The 14,468-nt window shown below is 42.3% G+C and overlaps 1 protein-coding gene across 1 annotated transcript; it reads left to right on the top strand.

The window, feature by feature from the left end:
- Window positions 1–753: 753 nt before the first annotated feature.
- Window positions 754–13,869, top strand: crfb4 (cytokine receptor family member b4). The gene is made up of 7 exons (XM_061724328.1): window positions 754–898; window positions 2,473–2,596; window positions 6,792–6,964; window positions 10,098–10,252; window positions 11,089–11,239; window positions 12,049–12,194; window positions 13,112–13,869. Exons 1-7 carry the CDS (start codon window positions 847–849, stop codon window positions 13,316–13,318), a joined length of 1,008 nt encoding a protein of 335 aa, XP_061580312.1. The 5' UTR covers window positions 754–846; the 3' UTR covers window positions 13,319–13,869.
- Window positions 13,870–14,468: the final 599 nt, after the last annotated feature.

Raw genomic sequence — 14,468 nt, 5'->3', positions numbered from 1 at the left:
TCAACGAAAATAATGATAAATAACTGAACATTATTTTAAGTAATATTTAAGTATTAAAGCTACACAGTATACATTAAAAAATAGATGAATAAAAAGGGAAATTAAAAAAACAAAGCAAAACAAAAAAAAACACAAGTAAATAAATAGATAAAAAGGAGGAAGAAAGAGAGAAGAAGGCAGCCCCATACAGGTTTTTTTCTTTCTTTTTTTACTGTTTTATTACTAACAACGTTTTTTTTTAATGAAACTTTATTTCAATTTCAGAAAATACAATAAGATTAAAATAAATGGCAGACATCATTCAATAATATAAAAACACAAACATACATAGGCATCATCATAGTCCAAAAAATAATAAATAAAATAAAATTATTCTCTTCACAAAAAAAACTACAATAAAGTGCAAGTAGTTTGTGACATTAACAATTACACTAAACATAATAGGGAAGGCAATACATTCATTATTTTATGAGGTTGACAGTGGTATTACATTCTTGTTATTAATTAATTGTGTCGTCTCAAAATACATTTTGAAATCAACTTTAAAGGGAACTAAGGATGGACAGGATTTGTATAATTTTGCCTTATGAATGTGAAACTTTAGCAATAAGAATGATTAAGTTGACCAGTTGTTGGGGCAGCCCCAGAAAGGTGAAAGTGAAAGTTGTCCGTGACAGGCAGACTGGCTCGTTGCTGGAACTTTCCGCGCACATGACTTGAATTTCCGCGACCTGAGCTGGGTTTCGCGGCAGAGCTCCACCCCCAGGAAACAGCCAGGGGACCCGGGGCTGGACCGTGGATCTGGACGTGTCCTGGAGCCGGAGGAGCCGGAGGATCCGCGGAGACATGTCGGCCTCCAGAGCTGCTCTGGTCTGCTGCTTCTTCTGTCTGGTCCCAGGTAACCCGGCCTGCTCCCGGGGGAGAGGCGTCACCTGTTTGTGTTGAGGTTAAAGGCTGATTTATGGTTCCGCGGTACACCGACACAGAACCTACGGCGTAGGGACCGCGGCGACGCGCACCGTACCCTGCGCGTCGTCGCGTACCCTACACCGTAGTGTGCGCCGTCGATTTAACGCGGAACCATAAATCAGGTTTAAGAGGGATCCCCTCGCTCTGTTCAGCCTCACGGCAGCAGTTATTGAACCCGGTCATCTCAGCTGGACTCGGATAAAACCCCGCGGTGCGTCCGAAATGCCATTCTAAACAGTATAGACTCTAAAAGTGTACTTTAGTTCGGCACACTTTTGAGTAAATATCAGTAGTATGCATTAATTGGGACGTATTACTCAGAGACACACTGCACTTCCTGCTGTTGGGAGGGGGAGTTGTTACCATGGTAACAGGAGTTGTTACCATGGTAACAGCTGCAGTAGCAGCACCGCTCCGCTCTTTCCTGTTTATCCTGGACCAAACAAGATGACATTATATAATTATATACCAATATTATAATATTAATATTGTATAATAATATTATTATACTTAATATTATACTTATGACATATATTTATCTGCGCAGCACTTAGCAACCAAACACCGCTGCATTGCATTGTGGGAGGTTTCTGCTTAGCTAGTGTCCATCAATCCATACAAAGGCTGCGTCCGAAATCCCATACTTCCCCCCTAATGGGTAGCAAAATGAGTATGTGAGATTTTTTAGTGCGTCTGAAACATTAGAACAGTAGAATAGTATGTACTATCCATACTGATTCTGGAGAAATGTATTAGTCTGGATTGATGGACACTAGCTAAGCAGAAACTTCCCACAATGCAATGCAGCGGTGTTTGGTTGCTAAGTGATACGTATATGTCATAAGTGTAATATTAAGTAAAATAATAATAATAATAATAATAATAATAATATTATATAATATTAATATTATAATATTCGTATATAATAATATTATATAATGTCATCTTGTTTGGGCCAGGATAAACGGGAAATAGCGGAGCGGTGCTGCTACTGCTGCTGTTACCATGGTAACAACTGCTACTGCTGCTGTGACACGTCACTTCCTCCCAACGGCAGGAAGTGCCGTGTGGCTCTGAGTAGTACGTCCGAATTAATGCACACTAAGAATATTTACTCAAAAGTGTCCGATACATCATGTATGCATGTTGTCTGTCCTAAATGTCGGAATAATGTTTTTGTTTTATGTCCAAACAATGAAAAGAAAGACAAACTACTATGTACAAGTAAAGAGTGATCTTTTCAACATAACACAGTCATTGACTTGAGAAAATAAAATCAGGCCTATGGGGCGTGACGTAGTTGACCCAGTATGAGGTGAATTTCTCCAATTTATGATTAATAAATGCCGTTATCTTCTCCATTTTATAAATGTCCATTGTAATTTCCATCCCTACCTTTTTAAAGTTGGGCTCTCCTGTAGTGGTTGTACCTTTTTAATGTGAGAGTCAAGTGCAGGAGAGTTTGTTGTCCAGCACTAACCCGGTCTGGTCTGGCCTCTGCAGGGGTGCCAGGGACTCTCCGGGGCCCCGCCAGGGCCCACCTCACCTCCACCAACATGGACCTGGTGTTCCGGTGGGAACCAGCTCCCGGGGCCCCCACTGGACTCACCTACTCCACCGAGTACAGGTGAGTAGGCAGCGCCCGAGCCCTCACACCTGCTCAACGTCCAGTTTTCTTAGATTAAGAAAGGAACTGGACAAACCCTCTGTGAGGTCCCCCATAGAGGGTTCTGACGTGAGTTCTTTCAGACCTATGGGTGACGCCGTCTAAGCAGGAACTGGTCAAATCTGTCCATGTTTCAGACGTTGTTTGGGTAGCAACATGTGGTGTCCAGCAGAGCTAGCACAGCCATTACTCACAAGCCTGCCCAAGCAGATGAACCCCCAGCAGCATGGAGGGAAGCCATGGCCTGGACGCTTCAGCCTGGACCCTTCCAGCCTGGACTGGACCCTTCCAGCCTGGACCCTTCAGGCCTGGACCCTTCCAGCCTGGACTGGACCCTTCCAGCCTGGACCCTTCAGGCCTGGACCCTTCCAGCCTGGACTGGACCCTTCTAGCCTGGACTGGACCCTTCCAGCCTGGACCCTTCAGGCCTGGACCCTTCCAGCCTGGACTGGACCCTTCCAGCCTGGACCCTTCAGGCCTGGACCCTTCCAGATTGGACCCTTCTAGCCTGGACCCTTCAGCCTGGACCCTTCCAGCCTGGACCCTTCAGGCCTGGACCCTTCCAGCCTGGACTGGACCCTTCCAGCCTGGACCCTTCAGGCCTGGACCCTTCCAGCCTGGACCCTTCAGGCCTGGACCCTTCAGGCCTGGACCCTTCCAGATTGGACCCTTCTAGCCTGGACCCTTCAGCCTGGACCCTTCCAGCCTGGACCCTTCAGGCCTGGACCCTTCCAGATTGGACCCTTCTAGCCTGGACCCTTCTAGCCTGGACCCTTCCAGATTGGACCCTTCAGGCCTGGACCCTTCTAGCCTGGACCCTTCTAGCCTGGACCCTTCCAGACTGGATGTTTCCAGCCTGGACTGGACCCTTCCAGCCTGGCCTTGAATGCCAGCTGAGGACCAGCCCCCAGCAGAAGGCAGATTCTGCCCCCCAGACCCTTCCTGACAACCCAGAGCTGTTTGCAGTGGTCTGCTGTTTCAGTGCTGAGTTCTACAGATTAATCTCTGCGGATGGAAAGCAGAAAGCTTCTGTGACTATGGTTACAAAAGGGAACAAAAACACATGAGTGCTGTTGTAGAGAAGTAGCCCTCTGTTCTGGGAAGGACTGACGGGAACCATGTGACTCATGAGCTAGATGATGGCTTTTCAGCTTTAGAGAGACATAACATCCTCCATTTCAATTCAATTCAATTCAATTTTATTTATATAGCGTCAACAGATGTTGTCTCTAGACGCTTTCCAGAGATCCAGAACATGAACATAACCATAAATATAATTATAAATATAATCCCCCGAGCAATTATTACATAAACAATGGCAGGTAGAAACTCCCCTAGTGGGAGAAAAGCCTTAAGCCAAACAGTGGCAAGGAAAAACTCCCCTTAAGGAGGGAAGAAACCTTGAGCAGGACCAGGCTCATAAGGGGGATCCTCCTGCCGAAGGCCAGACTGGGGGAATCAGGGACGTCAGCAGCACACAGCAGGCAGGTGGAAGCAGCAGCGGGATGATCAGAGGGGGAGGGGGGGGGGGGGGGGGGTCCATCCATCCATCCATCCATCCATCCATCCATCCATCCATCCATCCATCCATCCATCCATCCATCCATCTCTTCTTATCCAGGTCCATGTTCTAGGGGTAGCAGGCAAAGCTAGTGTTTCAACCCTGGTCCCACAATCCTGCCTGTAGTAGACGTCTCTCTGCTCAAACACGCCTCACTGAAACACCATCAGCTTGTCTTTAAGGTCTTCACAAGTCCGTCAACGGTCCACTTTGACGGAGTTTGAGTTGACCGTTGACACACCAGTGTTGTTAGAGCCAGACTCCTGCTGGTTGGATTTGCACAAAACACAACAAGCCATTTAAAAAAATAAATAAAAAGAATTATGCACAGCTCAGAGTAGAGGTCAAGATAATACTTGGTATTTTAGTGATGACAACGAGCCATTAGATGGCACTAGCTGTCAATCAAAACACCACGCCCCTCCCTATTCACATATTCTCATGCAAAGGCTCATCGGTGGGTTCAGGAAGAGGGTGGCAGTCTTCTACTGAGGGAGGGAACTCCCGACCAGTGCCGCTGTTCTGACAATCTTTGCTACCTGCCCAGAAATGCTACTTTGTGGTTCTGCTCATGCGCACAGTCGATTTTCAAAGGTTGATTGGCACGTCCATCATTTCTTGCACGATGTAAAATTGATAATATGGGATGTTGAGTATTTGATCCTTCAAAATACACGACCCATGACATGAATTGCATTACACATTGTGAACATTATATGATAAAGAGAAAAAAAAACAACAATTCTAACGCTTTATTTGATATTCATTCAGTCATTGGCCTTTATTTAAGCAGGCAGGTCATTAAGAACATTCTTATTTACAATGACGGGCTGGAAAGAGACAAGTATCACTCGGGGAGAAAGGAAGTGGTTTAGGGAGTAAAACACAGTAAATCTGTAGCTTTACAAAAGGTAGAAAACCATTAGGGAGCATTTTTTGTCAAAGCAGCAGAAATTGGCAGAACACCGGGTGTGTGGGTCGTCCAGGATCCAGTTGGTTGCCGTTTAAGCTCCTGGTGCTTCTTGATATGAAGAAGCACCATCATATCAGTCACATGAATTTGTGTTCACAACTAGGGCTGGGGATCCATTCAAATGTCAAGAATTGATTCAATTCAGAATCGATTATCAAGATTTCATTCGTTTCAATTCTGATATTGATTAGTGTCATTAAAACTGTTTTTTGAGCTGTTGCATGAATTATCGTTATGCAACATTTTAATACTAGTATTATATTGAGATTCAACAGCAAGTATTGGCAGCTAATGATGCTGTAAGGACCAATCAGCTCCCAGAATGCTGATAGAACTGCAAACAGAAACATCGTGGGTCAGAATTACCAAACGCATCTAGGGAGGAAACAGAGATAGAGCCGTATGAAATCGGTTTTAATTTTTCCCACATTCTGTTTTTATTTTTTCAATTTTTGGTCTTTTTCGGTTTTTCATTTTTGGGAATTTGGTTTTTAGCATTTTATGCAAATGTAACCCCAAGACAGTATATAAAGCAAAGAAATATAGACAATTTATGCAATTATAACTGAAAACTGTAATGTTTTCAAACCTTTAAAGATATTTAAAGGCAAAAACTTGGCACCAGTTATTCTGGTGTCCAACAAAACATTACTTTTTTGGGCATAAACAAAAAAATACCAAAAGTTGTAATGATGAAAAAAAAATCGATTTTTAGACATACAAATTGATTTTTAGGAATTAATATGAGAATCGATTTGGAATTGGAAAATCAAGGGTCCAAGCTGAGCCCTTTTTCCTCTGCCTGAAGGCTGGGGGAACCAGAGGACGGTTGACTGAACATTCACCACCCCTGGCAGCAGCTGCTCCTCCTACCACTTATTTTTTTAATGAAAATTCCATCAACAATTACAGTGTCAGGTTTTACAAACTTCACAAAGCAATACTTCTCATATCAATGTCCTTATTGTCCCGTGGTGATGGTGGTGTCCTCTTGCTGTGCTCTATAATCTGTCCATTTTTCCTGAAATTGTGTCTCAGCCACGGCCCCGCGGCCGCTGGTCCTGCTTTATACCATAACCTTGTTATTGCTTTTTTACTTGCCGATAGAAGAACAAGATATTCATCCTCTTTTTGTATTATATCATATTATATTATATTATATTATATTATAAAGTATCTTAATAATAATAAATTGTATTTATAGAGCGCATTTTCACCTGAAGAACAAGTCTCAAAGCGCTTACAATAAAGATTAGAAAAAAAAAAAAAGAAAAAATAGAAAATAAAAATAAAAGAGAAATAAAAATAAAAAAAAGAAAATAAAAGAAAAAAGCTAAATTAGCAAAAAAAGCACAAGGACATTCTAAAAGACCAGGACATCAGGGATAGGCTTTCTTACAAGATTTAGGAATCTCGTATCCTATTATTTTTCTTAAAACCCGCCATATTTTATCACAATATCCTATTATCTTCAGGCAAGACCATAAAATCTGCCTATGGGCCACATCCATGTGTCCACATGGTCTCCAGCACGGCTGCTGGTTACAGACAGTTTCCTTCCTGATGTTTGTAGTTATAAAGATCTGTGGCTCTAAACTGTTCTTTGTATTTATTCTCCCCAGGAGTTCAGCTACTCCGTTCAGGCCCGGCTGTGTGAAGATCTCTACCCCGGAGTGCGACCTCACCCCCTTCAATATCAGTGTGTATGGAATGTACACGGCAAGAGTCCGGGCTCAGCTGGGGGACCAGGGGTCTGAGTGGGTGCTGAGTAATAACATCACACTGGACAGAGAAAGTGAGTTTAAATTCTGTTTCATTGCAAAAACTCAAAATCTTAACAAGAATATTTGTCTTATTTCTAGTTAAAATGTCTCATTTTTAGTCAAACAAATCTCATTACACTTAAAACAAGTGTCATAACCAGAAAAATAACTTATTTGACCATTTTCACCTGTTTCTAGTAAATTTTCACTTAAAATAAGTAGAAAAATCTGCCAGTGGAACAAGATTTTTTTGCTTGTAATGAGAAGATAAATCTTGTCCCACTGGCAGATTTTTTCTACTTATTTCAAGTGAAAATCTACTTGAAACAGGTGAAAATTGTTAAATAAGTTATTTTTCTGGTAATCACTCTTGTTTTAAGTGTAATGGGATTTTTTGACTGAAAATGATACATTTTAACTAGAAATAAGACAAAGATTCTTGGTAAGATTTTGAGTTTTTGCAGTAGATTTTTACATGGTGATGGCATCAGAGCAGGAAACTCTTTGTCCCAAAGGGGTGGTGTTAGCAAACCTGGAAGCTGGTTTAGACACGCTTACTTTACAGTTACCACAATTTCGCTATTTTAGCTTAACTTGGCTGCATTTCTGATGCATTTATTCTGTATAAGTTTCCACGTAGCAAAAACGGTGGTGTTTTCATGCGTTTTGGCCGTTCGTTTACACGAAAACGAAGCTCAAAGTCTCCAAAAACCATCATTTCTGAAAACTCCAGCCAAACTGGAGATTTTCAAAAACTCCGTCTTCACGTTTGCTTGTAAACGGAGAGAAACAGACATTTAGGCTTCAGAACGTCACATTATGAGACAGAAATGTCACCAGCATCATGAGTGACACCTGTGGTTACAATTAGTTTGTAACCGTCAATATTTTCTTGTATTTTACCTGTTTTATATTCTAAAGTCACACTTAAAAGTAACTCCACTTCTCTGTCACTCCAAACCAAAGACTCTGGTTCATCTTGGAAGTAACTGGAAGTTACTCGTGTCATTTGTTGATGTTTTCTACAACATCCTCAGGGAGTTTAAGATGTGTTTTAATAAAGTTTTTAACCGTATTTTCTGGGTCCTCCTCCGCCTGCTCCGGGATTCCCGAAAATACCAGGTTATCTCTCATACTCCGGACCTGCAGTTGGCAGGCTGAGGGGAGACCACTTTATATATGTTAAAGCAAGAGAAAACCTGATTTCATAACAGGTCCCCTTTAAGAAGCTCTTAGTTGGAGCTGTCCACTAATGTGGTGCTGAAACTAAATCAGTCAATGCCAGGAAAATCAATCAGCCAGCACTTTATCAGCACATAAATCCCACCGAATGCCCCATGGTCCCCACACTCAGGTTCAGTTAGGCTACGCGTGAGCTACGAAGAGCCGTCTGGGAGGGATTGTGTATTGGGATCAGTGTGCCATCCACAACAGCAATCTCCAGGGGGATCGCATGAAGTCCACGGTGGATTCTTGGTGCTTTTCCACTAGTTCCTACTCAGCCCGACTCTCCTCCACTCAGTTTGGTTCTTTCCCACTAGGGGTCTAACGTGCCGAGTAGATACTTTTCTGTAATTATTCTGCTGAGGTTCTAAGCTGCTGAGTGGGCTGTATCTGACATCATCACACTACAGGCCACCGATTGGTCGGGGGGTTGGAGTCAGACGTCTGAGTCAGGAGGAGGAAATCAGAGAAAGAGACTCTGACGGATTCTTGTTCATTTTATTCAACCAGCAACGGCAGCAAAAGTCTGTTTCATGATCCAACTCTGAGGGTCAGATGTTCATAAACCTGGTGCTGAGGAGAGAATTAAAAAGATCTAGACGGAGATAAGGAACGACCAGATCTACCAGGAGCTCTGTCTCTTCATAGCTGCTCACGGCTCCAGCTGACTTTTCAGCAGCACCGAGATTAACTAAAAAAATTAAAAAGTGTTGCTGCTTGAAGCTTCTCTCACTCTCATTTTTTAACTTGATATTGAACACAAGTCACAGATCCAGCAGCACATACCGTATTTTCTATAAGCCGCATCCGCTCTATTTAAAAAAAAAGATCGCAGATATTTCTGTTGTTATTTATTATTATTATTGTTATGTATTAATAATTATTTATTATTATTTATTATTTATTAAGATATTTACTACATGTACAGAAGGATTTTGAACTGTAAATGATGTACATGTTTGTACCTAAATAGATCCTTTCCTAACAGTGTCTTTTAACACGGCAGCAACTTTGCTGATTAAAACAGGACAGAACCAAGAGAAAATAACCGCTATTTATTTATCTGTTTATCTGTTTGAAATCTGCTTCTACTTCTATCTGCTAAAGAAGAAGTAGCGTATTCTTCTTTGCATTTATTTTGTCTTAGTTTTGATTCTAATTCCAGTTAGAGCACCCCGAGCGGTGGAAGAAAAATCCACAGAATAGCTGCACCTTTGTATAAGCTGCATGGTTGAAAACCTATGGAAAAAGTAGCGGCTTATAGTCCAGAAAATACGGTATATCATCTCCTCCAGGTTCTACATCTTTAGTGTTGTTGTCTACTTCGTTCAGATACACAATCAAATACGTCACAGCAGCTTCACTCCAACCTCCTACTTATGATCTGGGTGCTGAATTATTATGGAAAAGAAACCGGGCCGAGCTGAGATGAGTAGAGCCGAGTAGGTGCTGGTGGAAAAGCACCGTTCTGATGTGTGTCCCGCCTGGCACACTCCATGAAACCGATGCCTTACTGAGGCCGGTGCCGTTCCCCACCACCTCCAGAAGGCTCCCTACTGCGTAAAAACGCAGCGCGGCAGGAGCTGCACCTCCGGGCTGAGAGCAAAACTGCAGCGGGTTGCCCTCTGAATGTGTGGTGACACGAGCGTGAAGAGGCGTTGGACTTCCACACGGGGAAGCTGGTACTTGGACTGGACAGCCTGAGTGAAAAAAAAAAATCTGGGTTCAGATAGCAGCTGAAGGCATGGGAATCACATATAAATATAACACATATAAAACTCTGGTATGCACTGAGCTGTTAGCACAGGTGCGGCTGCTGTTGTAAGGTTAATGAATAATTGACATCAGAGGTTTATTGTAACTGGGTGACAAAGGAACACCCTCAGATCTGGAAGAACTTCTCCTGCCTCTAACTCTTATTTTTCTCTCTTTCCATGTTAGCCTCCATCGGTTCCCCCAGCGTGTCTCTCCTCTCCATCGGGGAGAATCTGGAGTTGGTCATTAAAGATCCAAAGTTCAGGGTGTCAAGGCTGAGGAGTGTGTACAGCTCAGCCACCTACAACATCACCTACTGGAAGAAAAACCAGGAAAACAAGGTGGGACATGATACAAATGTGGCATCTAGTTTGACATACTGGGACTGTTGGTGTAATCCAGCGCCCCGAACCGTCCAATCCGGCCCCCGACTGGATTCCATAATTATAAGGATCAAAGAGAAAATATCATGTGGTCCACACTATTAAAGCAACTGAAAACAGCAACAACTGAGGCTCCTAACTATCAGTAACCACCATTTATGACTCTATACATTACAAAATGAGGACAGACTCGATGCACTGTTTAGCCCGGGGGTCGGCAACCGACGGCTCTAGAGGCTCTAGACGGCTCTTTAGCGCCGCCCTGGTGGCTCCTGGAGCTTTTTCAAAAATGTTTGACCTTTTTTTTTCTTCTTTTTTTTCCTTTTTTTCTCTTTTTTCTGTTTTTCTTCTTCTTTTTTCTTTTTTCCCTTTTTTCTTTTTTCTCTTTTTTTTCTTCTTTTTTCCTTTTTTTCCTTTTTTCTTCTTTTTTTCCTTTTTCTTTCTTTTTTCCTTTTTTTCCTCTTTTTTTATGCCTTTTTCCTTTCCTTTTTAATCTCGACATTTCAACTTTTTTCTCGACATTTCGACTTTTTTCTCAACATTTTGACTTTTTTCTCGAGATTGTACTTCAACATTAATCTCAACATTTCAACTTTTTTCTCGAAGTGCATAATGGAAAAAAAAATCTTCCCCCAGTTCTAACTAATATAGAAACATGCAGCATGTGTTGCCTTCATTCTAAGCTGATACAAGACTTTTCATTTTTTTGCGGCTCCAGACATATTTGTTTTTTGTGTTTTTGGTCCAATATGGCTCTAAAACATTTTGGGTTACTTGTGTGTTGTCCCGTCCAGGCCAGAAACGTCCCCGACGTGCAGCAGAACAGGGTGATCCTGGACGACCTGGCCCCCAGCAGCGAGTACTGCGTCCAGGTCCAAATCCACACCGTCAAAAACCCCAAGCCCAGTTTCCCCAGTGAAATCACCTGTGGCAGCACTGCAGGGGGTAAGAAGCTTTTTCCTGTCAATCCAGTCCCAGAATCCTCCTGAACAAGGAATTGATCCACATGGTTAGGTGCCAAATGGCAGAATTCAAACTGTGCAAAAGAATCTTCCATTTTTATCATCAATCTTATTATCAATAAGAGACGGGTGTTTGGATATTTGGTCAGGTTTGTGGAAGAGCTGTAGCAATACTTTGCTGGCTCTTTTACCTCAGACAAGGTATTTTAGGTTAGGTCCAAAGAGCAATGAAAAATTAAAGCTGCAAGCAGCGATGAACAGGCCCTCGCACTCATGGCCACCGCCCCCATAAGTCAGAAATGACACCACCCACGACTTCCTATGTCAAACCATTCAAAAGTTATGGCAGAGAAAGGTTTTCTAGTGGGCGCTGTTGAGCCGTTAGGCCACGCCCATTAATGCAAACCATTAAATATCAAATTTATCACCAGGCCTGGCTTGCATGCAAAATTTGGTGACTTTTGGGGAACTATCAAATATGGACCAATCGGGGGGGGGGGCGCGCTTTTTGGCGTCTAGCGTCGCCACGGTAACACTTTTGAAAGAGAAAAGTAATGCGCGTAGTCACAGGATGGAGACGCACATTTTGATGTACAACACACATGGGTGCACGTTATGGTTCGGGCCGCATTAACTGCCGAAGGAATGGCATATATTGCGCCAAAATTACGCGATTAATTCAAAATATTCAAAATGGCCGACTTCCTGTTCGGTTTCGGCCATGGAGCCAAGAGACTTTTCTTTAAGTTGCGACATGATTCTTAGCCCTGTTTGGGTCTGATTGTTTTGCAGAAAAAGAATCTCCATGGGTGGCCGCTCTGGTTGTGTTTGTTGTCATGGCAGCAGTGGTGGCTCTGGTGGTTGTCGTGGTGCTGCGTTGGAAAAGAATCTCCCACTTTCTCTGTCCAAAGCATGTACTACCTGAGTATTTCAAAGAGGTATGTATGTTTTCATTTTGTCTACAGGACCATTTTCCATTTGAACTATTCGGTGCATTCTAACCGGTAGCTAACAAGCTCCCCAGGCCTGAGGCACAGAGAAACGGTGGTGTTTTCATGCGTTTTGGCCGTTCATTTACACGAAAATGAAGCTCAAAGTCTCCAAAAACCATCATTTCTGAAAACTCCGGCCAAAGTGGAGATTTTGCTTGTAAACGGAGGGAAACGGACATTTAGGCTTTAGAACGTCACATTATGCGACAGAAACGTCACCACACTGCAAAAACTCAAAATCTTAACAAGAATATTTGTCTTATTTCTAGTTAAAATTTTTCATTTTTAAGTGTAATGAGATTTCTTGACTAAAAAGTAGACATTTTAACTAGAAATAAGAGAAATATTCCTGGTAAGATTTTGAGTTTTTGCAGTGCAGAGTCATGAGTGAGACCTGTGTTTCCAATTAGTTTGGCCACCGTCAATATTTTCTTGTATTTTACCTGTTTTATATTCTAACATCACACTTAAAAGTAACTCCACTTCTCTGTCACTCCAAACCAAAGACTGTCGTTCATCTTGGAAGTAACTGGAAGTTACTCGTGTCATTTGTTGATGTTTTTTTCCAGGATTCTGATTGGCTAGCATGACTTTATCTTCTCGTTACACTGCCCCCTGTAGGTTTGGCTGCTCATAGCACCTTAACAGATATTTATGCAGGTTCGTGTAAATGATGGTATTTTTCAAAACGTAGAGGGGGAAATATCAGTTTTTGTAAATATGTGTAAAAGTGGAATTAATTTTTGATGCCCTGCAAGTTTCCTTTCATGTGATTGCTGTATGTTGGACATCATGGAGGTCATCATGACCACTACTGCTTTAATCCCCCCACACTTCAACCCAGTCTGCTTGTGTCTCCCCAGTCCCTGCTAGACCCCCCCAGCTCCTCCTTGTGTTTTGTGATGCAGAACTGTCCCCCGGTGGAGGAGATCAACCACCAGGTGGACGTGGTTCCCAGCGCCAGGATGCTGGAGGAAGGAGATCCCCTGAAGGCGGTGGAGAGCAGCTGCAGGGATCAGCTCCAAACCCCAGGAGAAAACAGACAACACGTGTCAGAGGAGACGCTATGACCACACATGCCCAGAGACTTTATTCAATGCTTGAGGAGACTTTTGCAGCACCAGCGTAGAATGTGATTCTCTGATGGTTTCTGAAGAGTAACATCCAGGGCCGGAGCTATGGGGGGGGGGGCGGGATGTGCACAGGCCCCCCCACATTGACAGGTTGCTCACCCAGTGAGAGTCGTGAATTGTTTTTAAAAATATATTTCTTACTAAATTTACTTTGTTGTAAAAGTTTCATTGTGTTTTTTTTATTTTCTTGAACATTAAGAATGTAATATAGCCTACACAATAATATAAACAAACTTCATCTTTGACATCACTGACTGACATCACTGACTTAGAAGGCGCGTCGTGGTCCTGGAGCAGATGGATACAGTTCAGATTATAATGACATTCAGTGCGTTTACATGGGAAGTTTAATTCCTCTTTAATTCAGAATTAAAATTAAATCTGATTTAAAATTAGTAAAAATTACCATGTAAACACCTAATTCTGAATTAAAATTGCCATTCCGAATTAAACTTAATTCCGAAGTAAGTGGCTGGTTTATTCCTGTTTTAAATCCAAATAGAATAATTCCGCGATCATGTAAACACTCACTCCTCTTTAAATTAATTCTGGTCTTTCTTTCTGCTCGTTCCCTCGCCCGTCTGTCTCCATGATCTTATATTCCACACTGGGCTGGTTTTCCAAACAAAGTTACAGCAGCAGTAAACGCTGGTTAAGAGCAGAGACCATTTATTTAATAAATAGAAATCATTAAAAGAACAGATGGAAACAGGAAACATCAAAATTGTGAGCTTTTCAAAGTTGTAGTTAGTAGTAGTAAGTTAGTTTTTCTTTTCCGGTCCCCCCCCTATCCAATCAGAACCTTCCCAACCCCCAGACCTGGAGAGGAATTGGAGAAAGACCATCAGACGTGTTTTCCATGTAAACCTCAATTCGTTTGATTCGGAATAATTAATTCAGAATTAAAAAACATCATGTAACCGTGGCTAATTTCAGTACCAGAAGACCCCCTTGTGCAACAACTGCCGGTAAGCAGTCCCGAACTTAAAGAGCATATTGCAGGTTAGAATTTTTTCAAAAATGATACCTGACCTTATGTGAAAATGACTATGTGAGAAGTTAATGTAGGATTTAATATGTTTTACAA

This window comes from Cololabis saira, chromosome 6 (genome assembly GCF_033807715.1).
Source record: "Cololabis saira isolate AMF1-May2022 chromosome 6, fColSai1.1, whole genome shotgun sequence".
NCBI classification, from domain to species: domain Eukaryota; kingdom Metazoa; phylum Chordata; class Actinopteri; order Beloniformes; family Belonidae; genus Cololabis; species Cololabis saira.
Note: the sequence above shows the minus strand (reverse complement) of the source record. Positions and strands in the feature narration are given on the sequence as shown.